The sequence below is a fragment of the Camelus bactrianus genome, chromosome 8, assembly GCF_048773025.1.
Source record: "Camelus bactrianus isolate YW-2024 breed Bactrian camel chromosome 8, ASM4877302v1, whole genome shotgun sequence".
Taxonomy (NCBI): Eukaryota; Metazoa; Chordata; class Mammalia; order Artiodactyla; family Camelidae; genus Camelus; species Camelus bactrianus.
This window is the reverse complement of record NC_133546.1, coordinates 48,267,556-48,286,964: the sequence shown is the minus strand read 5'-3', so window position 1 is coordinate 48,286,964 and position 19,409 is coordinate 48,267,556. Positions and strand designations below refer to the sequence as shown.

General features: G+C 41.1%; 1 protein-coding gene and 1 pseudogene across 2 annotated transcripts in view; one reads left to right on the top strand and one right to left on the bottom strand.

The window, feature by feature from the left end:
• The first annotated feature begins 2,301 nt into the window (after positions 1 to 2,301).
• LOC105077388 (piezo-type mechanosensitive ion channel component 1 pseudogene) lies at positions 2,302 to 3,127 on the top strand (annotated as a pseudogene).
• A 14,302-nt stretch (positions 3,128 to 17,429) lies between these two features.
• HACE1 (HECT domain and ankyrin repeat containing E3 ubiquitin protein ligase 1) overlaps positions 17,430 to 19,409 on the bottom strand; it is a 90,041-nt gene continuing 88,061 nt past the window's right edge. For both annotated transcript variants that reach the window (XM_074368578.1, XM_074368579.1), the window contains 2 exons: positions 18,838 to 18,951; positions 17,430 to 18,288 (listed from right to left, as the gene is read on the bottom strand). In XM_074368578.1, the coding sequence (XP_074224679.1) occupies positions 18,186 to 18,288; positions 18,838 to 18,951 (217 nt within the window). In that variant the 3' untranslated portion in view covers positions 17,430 to 18,185. The remainder of the gene's footprint in view (positions 18,289 to 18,837; positions 18,952 to 19,409) is intronic.

Below are 19,409 nucleotides of genomic sequence, written 5' to 3'. Positions count from 1 at the left end.
GGCGGCTTCTGGCCCCAGTGCCAATACGCTTGTTGAAGGAGATGGAGGCCGTGGGGGGCGGGGGAGGGGTAGTCTAGTACTCAATCATGTCGCAGAGGGCTGAGTGTCATCATCGTCCAGCTTCATCTGCTCTAGACCCATGACCGTGAACCACAACCTCTTGACACTTTCCAGGCCCTAAAAGTTCTTGGAGTTGAGCTTCTGATCCTCACTCCTGAAGCTCTGCACACACCCTGGGACCAGAGGAAGGATGTGGCCAGTGGTGAGGAGGAGGAGGAGCTCACCTACGTGGACCTGTGGCCCCAGGACCAGGACAGGGCTGAAGGAAGAGGAGGCTGCCCAGCACACGATGCTCTTGCCCACGGGGCCTGACAGAGAGAAGGACAACTGCAACATGCACAACCAGTCTGGCCACAGCCCCATCCAGCAGCCCCCCAGGCTGGCTGAATCTAGAGACACCTTTGCTGCACAGCCTGAGCCACCTCCTCGTGGTATATGTGTGCCCTTGTCACTGTGATGGTGAGGAGCATCAGCCACCACAGCCGGCTGACCTTTGTGCTGCTGCTCTGGGTCTGCTTCATCCAGGCAGGACTGCAGCTTCCACCAGCCGGCCATGCTCTGCTTCCCCTTCTTCCTGCTCTGTGGGCTGGCACCGTGTGGTCTGCGCCACATGCAAGTCATGGATCTGCAACCACAGCTGCGACCCTGGGCCAGTCAGCCCACACCAGCTAGGGGAGCGCTGGAGCACACCCGCTACCCCTGCCTGGATCTGGGTGCCATGTTGCTGCACACTGACCTCCTCGCTCCTGCTATTCCAGTCTGCCAAAAAGAAGCTGTTAAAGAAAGCGAAGGCCTCCCCTGCGCTGATGGTGGTCACCGTGGCAGACACAGAGCCCACGAAGGCGCAGGTGCTGCGCCAGAGCCTGTGGGAGCAGATCTCAGGCTTCTGTATCAAATGCTGGATCCGCGTGTGTGTGGGCATTGTACACCGCGGTCAGCTTCACCAGTGGCCTCAGCGTCCACAAGGTCCTCTACGCACTCTTCCTGCTCTGCCTCACCCTCTTCCAGGTCTACCACAGCTTGTGGCGGAAGCTGCTCAAGGTGTTCCGGCAGGCGGAGAGGGCCTACACCATGCTGGTGCGCATGGCCGTCTACACCTCCCCGTTCCAGGCCTTCCCCATGACGAAGCACATCTATGCCAGGCAGGAGACGCCTAGGCAGGGCCGGGCTGGCCGTGGCCTCCTCCAGGACCCCCTGGACCGCAGCCAGGAGCCAGGGCCCGCAGTGAGTGCCGAGCACCGGGCGGCTCCTGGGGGTGCTGGGCCGGGTCCCGGCGGACGGGCTGACGGGCTGGCTGCCCACCTTCTCGCGGCGCCGGGCTGCAGGGCACCTCCTCATGGGAGCTCTTCGGGGCCAAGAGGTGCACCCGGCCAGCTGTAAGCGATCAAAGCCGAAGCCGCGCTGCCAGGCCTCTCAGAAGCCCGCCCCGCGCGGAACACAGCGTCCAGTCTGGTGGTGCCTGAGGACAGGCTGAGACGCGCCTCACGAGGCCTCGTCCAGGCCCGGGTGCGCAGGCGCCCTGCGAGGAGCAGCTCGCGGCGGGGCGGGGCCAGCGCTGCGGCTGCTGCCGGAGGCGGTGGACCAGGGTGTGGCCACCCTGCCGTAACTGTTGCGCTAGTTGGTCTTCGCCCTCAACCATGTCGTCACCGCCTCGCCGCCTCCCTGGTGCTGCCCACGCTCGTCCCCTCTAGGCCAGGCTGCCCATCCCATGGCCCAGCCAGTGCATCTGGATGACAGCCATCGTCTTCACCGAAGTCACAGTGGTCACCAAGTGCCTGTTCCAGCTTGGCTTCTTCCCCTGGAACAGCCGCGCGGTCCTGCGGCGCTAAGGGAACAAGCCCTATTTCCCGTCACGCGTCCTGGGCCTGGAGGACACTGACAGTGTTGTGATGCGGGACCCGGTACAGCTCACGGCCCTCTTCTTCCACGTTCCCAGCTTCTGTGCCACGGCCTCTGGGGACATGGGGAGGACCTGCTCTCCAAGGAGCATGACAGGGACAGTGGGAAGGAGAAGGATGTTGAGGAGGAGCCAGCTGGGAACCCAGATCAAGGAGGGCACAGGGCGCCAGGAGGAGCCAGAGGTGGCCAGGCGGGGGCTCCACGGAAGAAGACATCCAGCCGGAAGCCAGTAACAGGCCCAGGCCCCAGTGGAGCTCAAGACCCGCGACAAAGAGCATTAGTCTGGTTTTAGAAGGAAGGAGAGCCCCAATCCGAGAGGACCCATAACCATGGAAGCCAAGGATGCAGAGGAGGCAGTTTGACCCCTGCCTGCTGGCCATGCTGTTCATCAGCTGGAATAGCCCCAAGGACCTTTCACAACACAGATCGAGGACAGTTTTGGGGCGATGTGGTTCATCAGCCTGCCGAGCCGCACCCAGATGGAGCGGAAGATGTACAAAGGCACCTTTGACATCACCCTGTGCTTTACCTGGAATTTCCAGAGCTACCTGGCCAAGGGCAGCACCAACGAATACACCAAAGAGAAGCACAGTCTGGTCCTGGCCCCCAACCGCACTATGGCATGGCAGCTGGCCAGCCTGCTCAAAAGCACCTCAGAGCAGTCAGTGACAATCCCCAACATCTTCCCCAAGTATATCTGTGCACCCAGTGGGCTTGAATCCAACCCCTGGAAGCAGCCGCAGCCTAGTGAGGAGGCCGACAACCTTGACACCCACATCCATCTTGGAAGGATCATGTGAGCTCAGGACCACTGGCTTCCACCAGTGGTGGGTCATTGACTGCTGGACTGACCAGCCGACTACAGTCTACCACCCATGGTCATCTTCAGTGACAAAGTCAGCCCCCCCAGGCTCAGCTTTATGGCCAGCTACAGGAACACCGAGCTTGATGCACCTATTGTGTTGGTTACTGGCAAGTTTGTGCCTGGCTTCTTCAGCGTTATCTCACACTCTCTGATGTCCAGGGAGCTGCCACCCTCAGACTCTGCCAGGACATCTTCCTGATATGGGAGACACAGGAGCTGGAGCTGGAAGAGGAGTTGTACATCAGACTCATCTTCCTGTCCCACTCCCTCGAGACCAAGATCAAGTGGACCCCAGAGGAGTAGGAGCCAGACAGACTCATAGGGCTCTGTGAATGAAGGAGCCGGCCAGGTGCTCCTTGGGCTACTGGAACAGATGCCTTAGTCCAAGGCTTCCAGCTGTGACACATCCTCCCAGCTCACTCAGCCCTGATACTGCTGTCAGAAGGAAGCTGTGGTCCTTCCACAGCCTGGCACAGGACTGCTATCCCTTCCCATCATCCCCACGGGGCACAGGGGCACAGCCCTCCCTTCCCCATGCTTACTGTATGCTTCCTAATTTAAAAAACTTTTTATTTATACAAATGAACAGAAAAAAAAAAGTCTGTGTGACTGGGAAAGGCAGTCTCATGTGCACTGTCTTTCTACCTCCCCTGGCTACACAGGAATGAGCCTTGGGCCTGGAACACTTCCTTACCAAGAGATAAGAACCCAGCCAGCCTGTGCCGGGCTTACTGCCTTGTGTGGGTATATGTTTTCCTGTTTCAGACTCAGTGGGTGCTCCGTTCTGCTCAGTGGCCCTCGGCTGTGCCCCCAGCTTTCAATGCTTGAGACCCCACAGGGGAGAGGTCGAGGTCCTTCTGCTGTGGCACGAGATGGGTGTGTGTGGGTGATTGTCCTGCGTCTGTAGCCGGAAGCCCCTGCTGGCCAGAAGTGATCGGTGTATCCTCGCTGAGCTCATCTTGCTCCATCTCTTCTCTGTGTGGGTAAAACCCTTGCTCCATGCTGCACTTGTCTGTGTTGTATTTTCCGTGATGACGCTGATACCAAGATGCAGTGGGAAGAAGCGTTGGGAATTCTGTTCCTGGTGGCTGGTGCTGTGGCGATCTTTGCTATCCTCCATGTAGGTGGAGGCCTCCCCTGGCTTTGATTCCTGGTTCACAGTGTTCTGCTCGATAGACCGCTGATGGATATTTGGGTCTCTGTTGGGTGATGAAAATGATCTACACTCAGGTCATCACGATGGTCACACAACTGGATAAATATAAGAGATGGACATGGTAACGATGCTCTGGGTTGACAAAAATTCTCCACAGATTCACTAAAATTAAAGCTGTAGCCTAGGTCCCATGAGGATGATGCTCTCAGGGGACTTAGTCTCCTAAGAAAGAAGAGAAGAAACAATCAAGCCAGGCTTCTCATCTCCCCTACTTTAAACATCCCATTCAGCCTCCATATTCACAGAGATCAAGGAGTTGAAATACAGAAGGAAGCTGGGATGGAAGGGATGGTGTGTACGAGACTTTCCTTTTCCTCGTACAAGTTTCAATACTCTTATTTATGTACTGATCCACCAGAGATGGGTTGGATGTCAGCTTAATGTCATGTCAGCCACTTTTTTTTAATCTATAGCTCAGGCAGGCTGGGAATGTAATTTCAGTCATCAGGCTTAAATTTTACTTAAATCAGATATTCCACTCACTTTTTTAAAAGATGATTTAAATCTCAGCATACTGCTCTTTCATTCTCCTTGATAGCATTGTTTCTTCTATTAAGTTCTTGGGTCCATTCTGAAAGGAGGGAGTGGGAGATGCCTGTATCCCCAAATGCTTTCCATTGTTCACTCAGAAGATGAATCTTTCTACTCCCATTCTAACAGTGGTCAGTGTCAGACGCCTGTGGGGCGGAGGGGTACCTCAGACATCCGTTAACGCCTTCGCAGTACACTGGGCACAGCTCAAGTTGCTATTAAAAGCGACATACTCTTCCCTCCCTCACATATGCCTGGGGTCACTTTTGTTTGGCATTGATACCCTTCACATTATTACAAAACCACCATACCCTGGAGGACTGCTAACTCAGTTTTCTCTTTGCTACATTCAATGTAATTTTTTACATCAAGGTGTTTCTATAGACTGGACAGAGTTAGAGTTCAGCTTCTTCTAGCCAAAGTGTTTAAATTTGACTAGACAGCAGCAATTGCTTTTTAATCTAAGCAAACTGATCTGTCAAAGGCAATCAACTCAAGGAAGTTATTCCAGGAGGATCCTAATAATCCCGGTGAATCACACAGCCCTGTGTGAAATTCAGCCGCTGAACTCTTGACATAGTGTCACAAGTACTTAGAGGAGCAAGTACACAAAGCCGAGAACTCTGTGCTGACACACAAACTCTAGCCTCTCGTGCATGGGTTAATGATCACTGCATCTGGTCTGGTGGAGGAGTACACTCTTATGTGTGGTGATGTCAGTTCATGTTTAATGACATTACATCAACTAAGCCTCATGTCCTATAACCCACTATCCTCACTAACACCTATCAACACTGTGCTCCATTGCTCTGGATGTAGATAAAAGTTTGTGTTGTTGTTTTTAATGGCCTCCTATCCTTTACACAAGGGTTCCCAACCTCTTGATGCCTGTGCCAATTTAGGGCTTTACCATGATCTTAAGCACTCCATCTTCTTTAATTATCGCCAAAAACACCAAACAGTCAGTAGAGACGGTAACATCAATTACATCATCAGTAAGTCACCGGACTGAGACTCAAGATCTGATGGTCTTCCCATTGCTGGAAATCTTGTTCCTGGAGCTGCTGTCTACTGCTAGTCTAGGGTGGCTGGGTCAGGCTGGGAGAGCAGTGGTGAGAGTCCTGTCTTGAGTGGGACAGCACTGTCAGGGTCCCTCTGCTCCCTACAGAGAACCATTCCACACTTTAGATAAGGAAACGGTGGATGCGGAGGCAGCAATAAGTGAGTGGGGTCTGGTAGAGGGCAAGGCTGAAAATTCTCCCTAAGTGATGGGACAAGTCATCTTTGAGAATGATCTCCACTTATTACCAGCTGGAGGAGAGCTTTGAGAAGAATATTGACACGCAGTCAGTTCAGTCAAAGGGCAGTGAAACAGTAGGTGGGCTGGGAGGTAAGCTTGGAGGCATGGTAATAACAGTCATAGTAACAGCTAAAGGATAGTGAGCACTTATTGTTCTCTACTCTTCTAAGTGCTTTTTGTATATTAATTTATTATATCCTCATTATAACCCTATGAAGGAAGCACTGTTCTTCTGAAGAGAAAACTGAGGCAGTGGGAGGTTGATAAACTTGCCTGTGACCACACAGCTGGTAAATGTCAGAACTGAGATTCCAGCTGAGGCAAACTGATTTTCCAGCTTGTGGTCTGATTATTGTGTGGCAGTAATGATGAATTTGGGAAGACCTCCTGAATTCAGAGAAATTTCATCAGTTTTTCCAACTAAAACCAATAACGAATATTTCCATTTCAGGCAGCATTACAGCCTAGATAGCCCAACTGACCTTCTCACCGGAAAACACCCAAAATTGATGCATACAATTAAAAGGGAAAAAACTTTTTAAAAACATGCTAACAAGCTGGCTTGAAAGTAAGGAATACTGAGGTGCCTAAAAATGACATGAAACGTGGACCTGGAGAGGCCAGCGGAACCGTGAAGACGGTGTTCACTTGTGATATCCACCAACCCCAAGGACCTCGCTTTTCGGTTTTCACAGGGTTGTGGGGTGTGGAGACCCAAGTCAGAATCCAGGGCCTGACCGAGGTGGGGAGTCTAATGGGAGACCGCAGTGACCCACAGATCCACTTCCTCCTACATTAGAGATAGTAAGAAAGGCTAATTTCTTAATCCCTAGTGCTAATAGAGGAAGAAAAAAAAAAAACTCTCCTCAGGATTCATAACCACAAAACAGCCTCTATTTGGGTTTCTAGTCCAAATTCACTGGGACCAAAGAAACTTCAGATTCGGAATAGGGTTTAGAATGGTTCTGGGTCGGTGGTGCATGCAGGTTCCCGGCAGAATCAAAAGCAGCCCCACTCTAAAGGAGCCAACCTTAGGGTCAGTTCTCAAAGAATTCCCACAGACGAATTGCCAAAGAATAAGAATTTATCACAGAACACATAAATAAAGTGTCATGAGTGTAGAGCCAGTAGAAACCGTAATCCTAAGAATCAAACCCTCAAAGACACCAGATAGTGCAGTTGTGCACTAGAGAGTGACAGGTGTACCCTGGTACTGCTCTGCTTCAGCTGCACCTCATCTTGCTCTCTGTGATGTCAGTTAGGATGTCTTCAGAAATCAGCTAGGCACTCGTGCACACGTATCTGGAAGTGTGGGCAAATTATCATCCTTGGGTCGACCTTTTGACCGATGGGCTATGAAAACTAATGGATAAGTGCCCCAGTCTTTCATTCATTTAGTGGACAATCCTGAGATGCCAGCTCTTCCAAAGGTCATGGAATTGAGTCCCAGTTGCCCACAGTGGCGATCAGTCCAGAGAGCACCCTGGTACTGGCTTTCCCTCCTTCCTTGTTTCACTGTCTCCAATCTCCCAATCCTGCTTCCCAGGTTAGCTTCCCACAATTAGCTACGTGCCTGAGAATTTAAAATATGAATAAGAAACAAAAGACTAAAACATGAAAAGGAAGATTTGGAAAAAAGAACCAAACAGAACTTCTAGAAATGAAAAAAAATTTTAAATTAACATTTAAAAGGCAGTTAAACAATAGATACAGCATAAGAAAGAACAAACTGGAAGGTACATCAGCATATTTTGCATAATGCAGAAATGAGACACAAGGAGATGTAAAATATGAAAGCGATGATAGAGTGGAAATATCTACAAAAGCTAAATTGAAATTCCTAAAGGGGAGAACAGAGAATCTTTGGGGAGACAATATTCAAAGAAATAATGGCAAAATTTTTGAGATCATGTTACTTAGATCTTTGGATTCAGAAAGTCCTAAATTGCAAAAGAGAAAAACACAGAAAAGTTGGACAAATAAAAAACATAAACTGATGTTTTAATAAACATTAGTACATGGAAATAAATACAAAATATGAATTACTATATAAGTTTAAATGGAAAAATAAACCTGTTTAAAAGTAAAGATTATCAGATTGGATAAAAATAAGTAAAATCTACTTACACGGTGCTTTAAAAAGAAGCCTGTGACAAATATAATAAATAGTTGAAATTAGAAGTATGAAAAAATATATATACAGTGCAAATAACCAAAGTAAACTGATGTACTATATTAATATCAGCCAAAGTAGACGTTAAGGCAAAAGGCACTGAGACAAACCACATAATGAGAAAAGGTTAATTCACGAGTGATATAAAAATTCTAAACACAATTTAAATAATACAGCATGAAACTATATAAAGCAAAACTTAAAAGAATTACAAGAAGAAATACATCAACACACCAGCAGAGCTGAAGGCTCAGTGGTTGACAGCTCACAAAACCAAGCAGTAAGGATACAGAAGATGTGAACAATATAGTTAATCATCTTTACCTAATTGATATGTATAAAACATTTTGCCCAAAAAGTGGAGAATTATTTCAAGCAGAAACAGTAATTCACAAAAACTGAACACATTCTGGGTCATAAAACAAGATTCAACTAATTTTAAATGACATACCATACAGAATATATTCTTTGCCACAGTGTGATTCACAGAAGAATGAAGCACACATGGCCAATAAATTATAAAAATGCTACTTAACTTTTTGGTAATAAGGAAAATGAAACTTAGAAGCACACTGAGATACCATTTCACACTGGCTGTATTGGCAAGATTTTTTAAAATCTGACAATCTTAAGTGTTGGCAAGAATCTAAAGTAACCACATCTCTTATACACAGCTAGAGAGAATATTGATAGGTATCACCATTTGGGAAAACAAAGGATCATCTATTGAAAGTTGGAGATATATGTTCCTTATGATCCAATTTCACCAAAAAAAAAAAAAAATCCTATAGCACATATGCAGACATTCAAGAATATTCATAGCAGTATTGTTTTAATAACAAAAGCTGAAAGCAATCCAAATGCCTACCCTAAACAAGGCCACAATAAACAAATAATGTCTTCCTTTGGACATATGTGAAATTCCTCTGGGAAATACGAAGCATGAGATGATCATAGGTACACACATTTTAATTTTACTAAATTTTTCCATAACTCTTTCCAGAATGGCCCCACCAGTTGACACTCTAAATAGCAGGGCTCAAGAGTTGTCATGTGCTCACTAAAATTTGGTATTTTCTATTTTCTGATATTTGCTATTCTGATGTAGAATCTAATTTGTATTTTAAACTTGCCTTTTTTGATTTGCATGTCTTCATATGCTTGTCAGCCAGTCAGGTGTCTTCATGTGTGAATTGCCTAAACGTTACAACCTTTGCCCCTTTGTCTATTGGGTTTCCTGTCTTTTTCTCATTGACATGACATGATCTGTTTGTGTATTCTATATGTCAATCTCTTGTTGGACTTAGACATCTTTTCCCAATATGTCATCTGTCTGTTAATTTTCTCTGCTGTCCTTCAAATTAAAGAACTTTTTAATTTTCCAGTAAGCAATGTTTTCACTTTAAACTTCGTGCTTTCTGGGTCTTGTTTAATTTTTTCCCTATTTTCAGGCCATGAGTCCTTTAAATAGTTTTAAGGTTTTATCTGTAAAGGTTTTTGCATTCTTTGAGGGGTTATTTCATAGAAACTTTACAGTTTTAGCAGCTTTTGAAGGTAGTGTCTAATTTCCAATTAAATTTTCTTGTTGGTTATTGCTGATAATCATTCTTACCTCCCATTAGTTCTAATAGTTGTTCTGTTCATTCTGCTTATTTATGTTCATAATATCTACAAATAACTTCAATTTTGTCTTTCTTTCTCATCCTGATAACTCTTAATCCTTTTCCTTACGTCATAGCCAAACCTTCAGGATTATGGCGAACATTAACAGTATTCTTTTCTTAAAGCAGAGCTTAATGAGAATTAAAGTTTTTCCATTAACATAGTTGCTGTAGAATTTTTTGGTATATTATCTTTATCAAATCAAGGAAATTCTTATAAATTTTTTATGATAGTTTTTATCATCAGTAGAGATAGAAAAAATGCTTTTATAAAGCATTTATTTCTACATTTATTGATGGAATCATGTCTTTTCTCCTTTATTCTAATAACGTTCTGACATCTAGAACTGTTCTGATAATAAATGTGCGTGGTTTTAAGCCACTAAGTTAGCAGTAATTTGTTACAACAGCAATTGGAAACTAACACAGTATGTAATTCTTATAATTTTACATCTCCTTTATAAATTGTTGCATAGAGAGATCAAGAAACTTGCCCAAGGCCACACAGCTGAAAGGTCCGGCTTCTATTAATTACAAAGGCTTTACCTGGTATTCCTCACGGGGAAGGCTGCCCTCCTCACAACAGACTTGGTGCACAACCAATTCACTGCGGTCCCTGGACGAAGCAGCAGTCAAGGACTCAGGCCCCGCTGGCCAGCCATGCTCTTTGCATATTTGCATTCCTAGACCCTGTACCTACCAGCAGGCACCTTCATTCCTAGGTCTCTATCTGATGCCTAGGACAGAAGTCTTTGGGCGCCTCTGCTGAAACCTCTTTATGAGGGGAGGAAGAGAAATCCTTGAAAACACTGTCCCACTCCACCTTTTTCTAATACTTCTACAATTTACACTACAACCTCTCCTCCTTCACCCTGCCCCCAACCTCAGGGTCCATACAATTGCTGGAGCCTTTAGTTCCGAGTGCCCTCAACAGTTAGACAACGCCCGTGTCTGCGCTGATGCACCTGACCCTGGATCAGTGCGCCCCTCCATGGGGGACATGTAACAGGGAGGGCAGACGCCCTCTCCAGTTTTAGATTCTTGATTGTACCAGTAGGTGATGAAAGGCTTAACGCTTTCATTTTGCACTTGTTATATCAATCAACTACTTCAACACCTGACAGCTCAGCTCGCTTGCTCCCAGCTTTTTTTTTTTTTTTCTTGTCTGCTCCTCTCCTCTCTTTGCTGTTTGGGCTCACAGTCAGGATTCTTGAGAGAGACTACAGTGGCTGGTCTGGAGAGGGTGGGGGTGGAGAAGGGGAAGAGAGGATTGTGGGAAGTCTTCTAAGGCTCCATCAGGAAGCTGGTGGACTGATTAAGTCCATTAATAATAATAGCTAATGTCTGTATGACACCAGCCATGTGCCAAAACATATATTAATGCATTAAATCCTCTCAACGACCCAATGAGTTAAGTTCTTCTGGTATTTCTTATTCCTGTTTTATCTCTCAACAGAGAGGTTAAGTGACTTGCCTAAGGACACACAGATAAATGTTGAAGACAGGATTGAATTTAGATTCTTTGGTCTACACTCTTAGCCATGACACGGAAGTGCCCCTTGAGGGTGAGGGTAGCTGTCTGCAGAGGCCCCTCTAACTCAGTGGTTCTCAACTAGAGGCGATTTTGCCTTCCAGGGGACAACTGGCAATGTCTGCAGGCATTTTTGGTTATCATGACTCAGGGGCAGATACTACTGACATCTAGTGGGTAGAGGCCAGAGACGCTGCTAAACATCCCACAGTGCACAGGACAAGACAGCCCCTTACAACAAAGAGGCTTCCAGTCAAAAATGTCAATAGTACCAAGGATGAGAAACGCTGCTCTACCTGGACCTATATTCCAGATGTAGCCCAAGAAGAAAACAACAGTACGATTACTAGTTCTCCCTCGGCAAGAAACAAGGATGGTCATTAATGCAGCTAGACACTTCTCTGGCTTTTTTAGCATTCATCCATGTCACACTGTTGGCTTCTATAAAGCTAGTTAGTGGTTACAGAAAATCCTCAGGGTCGTTCTCCCTCATGAATTTACTCTCAAGCCACATGTTCCCTATATTTTTCAGCTTTTTGCTTGAAACCAAGATATAAAACCTTAAATTTAGCTGTTTAAGTTTCATCTTGTTTACTGATCCCTATTTTTCCAGTCCATAGTCATCTTTTTTAAAATTGAGATATAGTTGACATATTACATTATATTAGTTTCAGGTATAAAACTTATTCAGTGTTTGTATATATTGCAAAATGATCACCACAGTAAGTCTAGTTTACATCTCTCACCATATATAGTTAAAATTTTTTTCTTGTGGTAACTTTTAAGACCAATTCTCTTAGCAACTTTCAAATATGCATTAAACTATTAACTGTAGACACCATGATGTACTGATATCCCCAACACTTATTTACTTTATAACTAGTTTTTACCTTTTGACCATCTTCACCCATTTTGCCCACCCTCCACCCTCCTGCCATTTGCAATCACCAATCTGTTCTGAAAACTTGAGTTTGTTTTTTATTTTAAGATTCCACATGTAAGTGAGATCATACAGTGTTCATCTTTGTCTAACTTACTTCACTTAGCACAGTGCCCTCAAGGTCCATCCATGTTGTCGCAAATGGCAAGATTTCATTAGTTTTTATGGCTAAAGAATATTCCATTGTGTATTCATATCCACATTTTTCTTCTCCATTTATCCATCCACTGAGCTTGCTTCCACATAACTTGGCTATTATACATAATGCTGCTGTGAACTTGGGGGTGCAGATTTCAAGTATTTTCATTTTCTTCAGATAAATATCCAGAAGTGAGACTGCTGCATCATATGGTAGTTCTATTTTTCATTTTCTGAGGAAACTCTGTACTGTTTTAGAATTTTGGAATTTGAGTAAGAATATTAATTTTATTTGAATACTGTATAGACACCACTTTAAGCACTCCTCCCCACTTCTACAATAAGCTTTTCAAAAAGAATCAGATATTGGCACTCTTCTCTGAAAAACGTCAAGCCATCCGGACACAACAGCCTTCCAAATCATGAAAGCCATCAGGAGATCAGAACTCTCAAGGAATAACCAGAAAATAGAATGGAGTAAGCTAATATTCACTAATTAAAAATTTTACAACTTAATGACTCATACACATTAGTTTTCTTTTACTCTAAGTTTTTCATGTTTAACTTTTTCAGCTATTTGCTCAATCAACAGGATGATCAATTTATTTGTCTCCAAGTCTAGAGGGCAATTTAATAATTCAGTTAGGGCAGATACTTGAAGCTGCCTTGGACAATTTATATGAAACTCTTCTTCCCCTGCACTAATACACTTCTGAAGCTGGTTTTTACATTTAGTAATATGCTACACTGCATTCTTTAAAAACCTGTTTCAAGTAGGCTTTCCATCTGCCCAACTGAATTTTATTTCCTTTAAGGGTAGGTACCTGGTCACGGACCCTAAACCAGTATTGAATACATAGAGGGCATTAAAGGGAACTTGTTGAATTGATTTGAAAAGTTATCTTCACTAACTGTACATCCAGCACCCACCAAGGACTACTTCCCGTCCATTTTACTCACCTAGACTTGACTTACTCACACAAGTATACAGTTAGAGTCATTATAATCTCAGTTGATGGTTTTAATGGCTTTACAACATTAGATGCACAATGTATTTCCAAGCACTAAGTATGCTTGAAATTGAACATTTTTATAAAGATAATAAAAGTTAATGACTACCCATGATCTATGATCTGACAATACATCTGTTCTTTTTCATCCTGAGATGAAGTTTGCTGTGGCACAGTGGGAGAGAAGAAATAGAGTCCTATTAATCATTCTTAACTATCAGCTTATTAAGTTATACGTTCACAACAGGCTTGTCTTACATGACTATTAGCAGACTGCAGGTGTTTTTCTGAAAGAGTCTTTTTATAATGCAGTTATGTCATAAAAAGACAGTGTGGAGTAAAAGAAATACTAATGGACTAAAAATCAGAAAATCTAGGTTCTAAATTCTAGTTTGGTTAAATAGCCATGAAGCCATAAGGAAGTCATCACCTCTCTGGTCTCCAATTTTCTCTTCTGTAAAATGAGAGGACTGATTATAAATTAATAAATTTGTGCCAATTTGCACTAGACCAATAGACAGGTAAACATAATCCCAGGAACTAAGAATTTCACAAAAGACATTCTAAGAGAAATCTTGTCCACATTAAAATATCTTAAACCAAATTATAAAATTGGGATTTCTGTTACTGTTGTCAAACTGACAAGTAAATTTTGTTGCCTAACAACTGTTGAATTACACAGGAAAAGAGGCACATTTCACATAACAAAACAAAACAAAAAATTGTGACTATATACATTGATATGCCTAAGTTGTGGTGAAAATAATCAAAATTTTAATATTAGCTAAATACCCACTCAGAAAGACAGCTGTTACATACACATTCTCCAACTGACAAAAGGGTTGCACTCCAAAAGACTGTAAGTCCATTTTGGGGAAATTTTATAAATGGAGACTACATTTCTAGTTTAACCCATAAGCACATTAAGTGACCCCTGATGTAGTTGAACATTAAAATGCTTGTGAGTTCTAGGTCCTAAGACTGGGGCTTGTGTGGCATAGATGATGAATTTCCTCCCCTATTCTTGGGAAGAAGACTGGAAGGAAGCAATTATTAAAACTAACTCACCCTTGTCACAGCCTTCTACCTCCTTCTAATCTTTTTACATTCTGGAAGGGAACATATCCCTAATTGCGCTGTTGGAACAATCCTATCCAGTCCTACCAAAGGGTTCTGTGTTCCAACAGCCCTTTCTTGGGTCTTCAAACAGTAATTCCGCATCTGTGGAGTAACTGATGACCATTTCAACAACCCAGAAAATGTTACTACTCCTAGACTATAAGCAGTGTTGAAAGAGGCCACCTATTATTTATAAAAGCAAAAATATTAGAAATCTAAGCGTTAAAAACTTTAGAGATATGGTCAAGTAAATTATGAAAAATCCACATGCCAGAACATCATGCCACCACTGAGAAAAAGTTTACAAATAAGCTGTAATGACACAGGAAATATTAATTTATAAGGCTGAATACATAAAGAAGATACTAGTATGGAAAAAAACACATTGAGAAAGATTAGAAGAAAATATAATTGTTAGGAAGTATAATCATAATTGATTGCTTTTTTCCATTCAGCATTATGAATCGTGCTTTCCAGATTTTCCCATATTAAAGAAGTACCACTTTTGTTATTAAAAAAAAAAAGGAAAATGGGGGTGGGGAGTATAAATTCAAATAAATCTCTAATTAATAGAATTTGAGCGAGCTATAAGCAGTGCTAATTATCAGGCAATATGGAAACAGCTTTGTGGGCAAGGGAGGGTTCCTTTCTTTGACTTTGTTAGCAAAAGAGTTTAATCAGGAGACATTTTAAATTAATCACATTATAAAATAAGTTTTGTGATTATGAAAATATTGCTTATTGCTATGGCATTTTATAGATTCAGTAAAACCTATTACTGATACTTACCTTGATTTAGGACACGGGACATTTATTTTAATTATATAAATCATGTAGAAAACAACAGGCTTGTGATTTAGACAAACAGGAAGAAAAGGTTATATGGTGAAAAAGTCTTCATCCCTTACAGTGCTCTCCCAGATATAGCAAGTCTGGCCCAGACATTTTTCTTGTGTATAACCCCATGTATACTGTATTTTTACACTAACAACTCTTACGTTCACTAGTGAACATTCTTGTACAAATATCTTATGTACATCAACAAGTATATCCATAGATAAGTTCTTAGAAGTAGAACTGTTAAGTCAAAGAGTATGCGTGCATTTTTAAAAATCCAATATTGCCAAATTGCCTTCCAAAGAATTTGTACCATTTTACACTCCAGGGGAACACTTCTGATCAACAGATTTTTTTTTTTTTTTTCTAAAGCAAACTCCACTGTTGTCAAGGGCTAAGAAAATAACATAAAGCAGTGAAGGAGGCTGGGGTGGAAAATGGCAAACTGGGAGGCTTGCTCACTCATTGAAAGAAGTGGCTTCTGCTCAATTCCAGTCTGCTAATACCTTCTAGGAATCTATGCCCAAGGTTAAATTGTCTGATTTCTCAAAAGCCAAAAATCCGGACTTCTGCATGAAATCTCTAGATTTTTTAAATGTTGAAAACTCGTTAAAACTTTAGAATTGGCATGACAGACACAACACGTGAGTGGGAATCACCTGTTCGGCCTCCAACCTGTGACTGACGCTTAAAAGCTTTCATTCCCTCTGACACAGCCAACCACGACGTCCCAGCCACAGGCTTGTTCAGCACATTGTTTTACATCTAGGATTTCCTTAGATTACATTACATTTTGATTTTGGATGAACTAGAGGATGGGTTATATTAACTCTGTGGTCACTATTTGAATAACTTAATCTAGTCTTGCCCAGCTATTTTCCTTAATCAGTTTCTGACAATATGCTCCCTTGCCTGTTAGTTTTCTTCCTTGTATGATACTACCACATGTTTTAAGAGTTATTCCTATTAGTGTAATCTTCTTTTACCCAAAGGGGAAGAAAAATCTCTAATCATTTTTCTAAACTACCTTGCATTCAACATATCCACAACTACTTACAGAAAAAAATTGTGGGGATAGAATAAATTAAAAAGACTTGCTGCCTCTAGTTTAAATGAGATTTTTAATCCATATAAAATCTTTCTATATTAACTAAATTCGTATACCTTAAAAAATGAAGAAATATAAAAGAATAAATCCTAAAATTGCTAGCTCCATATAAAAAACTATTCAAATTCATGGATATAAAACCATGAGACTTTTTAAAATTATCTCTTCTACATAAATACTTGCAAAATGACCACTCTGACAGAGGCAATGTATGATTATAAACATAAATAAATATTTGCAAACATTAAAATTGTAAGCAATGTAATATTGAATAAGACAGTTACCTACCTATTTGAAGTCAGAAGGTAGTGACCTCTTGTACAATTAAATTTTTAAAATTAACATTCTTAAAATTAGCTTCATTTATTGTAAATAAAGCATCTGAATCCTAATTTTAGAACAGTAATTTTTCAAAATTTCCTAGTTTTTAATGCAGTATGTTGAGACATTTTAATATTAAAAAAACCACAGTAACAAAAGAGGACCAAAAAAAAATGTGTTAAAGAAGTTTTATAATTTAGCCAAGCTTTCAGTGTATATGCCTATATACATATAATATACAACACATACTTGTCTATACTGACAAATACACTGTCTACATTTGTCAGTGACAAATATACTGGCTGTTCATATGGGAAAATACATATGTATGTAAGAGTCATTTTACCAATAATGATGCCACTGAATGGTCTATTTTTAGTTTCTAGAGGCAAGGTCCTAAACATTACAAATTCCTCCATTAGTTCCCTAAATGTGTGAGTGTTCATATGTCCTCTAAAAGGTATGCTGTAACTACTCAAGTGTGTCTTTTCCAAAGAAAACTGGTTAGACTATCCTAAAATTTAAAAACCCAATGCTCTGTATTAGGTATATATCACTTGAACTCAGCACTTGAATCATAAAAAGCAAATTTAAGAAAAAATTACATACTTAAATTGTAATTTGCACATTGGATTATGTCTTCAAATGTGCCATTAGATTTAAGTCTAAACAAAATTTGTCATCAGAGCTGAGAGATAAAATAAAAGTAATGAAAACAAATATTGTAAAATATCGTATTTTAATTTTATCTAAAATATAAATTAAAATAAAGCATAAAAAAACTCTGACAATATATGCATATGAAAAACTGACCACTGAAAGATGCAAATAATTCATACAATATAGCATAAGCTTTCATATATAAATTAGGTGTCATTTCGTGAGTTGTTTATTAGTCACACCAGTCTAAACTTTACATAATAAAATATTTAAAAGCTAAAAAAAACATTGCAATATAGATTCAATACGGGAAAATACGTATTTCTGGCTTTATACACAACGTCAATTAATCCATTCTATACAATAGTTTTCCAAAATATAAATGGCACTTTACATGCACCAGGACATACCATCCTGGATGTCCTAATATAATTTACTATATAGAAAATAAAAAGACAACACCTTTTTAACAGGACAGTTACATAGCAGATGTGGAATGTAGAGCAAGACTTTACCTTAACACAATTTTTGGTAAGATGAAAGGAATACAAAAAAGGTCAGTTTCTACTACTTTCAATTAGCATTTTTTAAATGAAGACCACTGTGATTTTATATTTTCTATTTGTTGTATCACAAACTGAGAAAATTTAAAAAGGAAAAGAGAGAGGAGGAAAAGAAAACCTGATCCTTTCTGAATTTGAAACATCAGTCCTGCCTATGGGCTGCATTTAGGTTACTTTTCTGTTGACAGTTTCCTAAATTACTTCTGCCACTCTGAATTGCACATCAGCAGTCAGATGAGTTTTCCAGACTTCATTATGCCATTGTGTAACCATAGCTGCCACAATGCAGTGCCACAAGAAGCCTGTCCTTGAGTATTTCTTTACTTGGGTATTCAGGTAACTTGAGCATGTTGATGCTTTAAAAGAAAAATACATCACTATTAAAGAGGAAATCCATGAAATTTTTTATTGTTTTGTCTAGTTGTGAAAACACTACTCAAAATGAACATAAAACCACTCTCTGAAATTTGCATTCAAATTGGAAAACCCTGAAGCAATATTAAAAAAGGAAAAAACAAAAAACCTGCTGCATTGCAGTTTCCTTTAGCATGCAAATGTAGTGGAAGAAAATAAGTTCCTTTCAGTCTAAAATAAATAAGCAATAGGACAATTTAGTTTGAAGTGATGGTGTAACTCAGTGATACTATGACAGTGTAACTTGAGTGATTCTTGAACTACATATATTCAATTAAAGTATAAGTAGGTAGTTTCCTCAAACATTTTCCCTACCAAAAGAGGGGAAGGCAAGAAGTATGTAGCTACTTATTTAGCAGCACTTACAAATGCTGAATAGAGATCACTGTTGAGATTTTCCTCTAAATGAAGCAATATAGTAGTTAACCTTTGATCATTCAAAATCCATCAGAATAATTTTCAATGCATTTAAATAAACCAGCTGAACATACCATGTGCTTGAAGTTGGTAGAAGGTTTGGAGTATATGGCACGGCAGCAATTGTAAAGTTTTGCAGTCCACTTCCACCCATGATGTTAGCAAATCCACCATGTGGGACCCTGGAACTAAGAGTTCATACCTCAGTAAATTGTAATCATGCATGGAAAATCTCTGTAATAGATACATTTCAAATTAGCAAAATGACTGGCCTCTAGTAGACATTCATCAATCTGCTGAATAAATAAATAAATGGTCTGCTTGATTAACTCAAGCAACAGAGGCTCCTACATGTAATCTAAATGATTTCCCTGTTTGTGAAAAATATCTAGAGTCAAAGGGTTTTTGTTCTGTTTTTCACAGTGGAAAAACTAGAAAATTCTTTACACTTCTCTTTCCAGAAATTCACAATATCAGATTTTTTTTTTTAATGTCACCTAACATAATGAGACCACAGGAAGGTGAACAAAGTCAGAAGTTCCAGTCATACCAACCAAATCATGGGGAAGATAAAATAATTTATTAAATGGTATTTAGATATAAATCATTTAGAAAAAAAGAGAACCCTACCTTACAACATAAACCA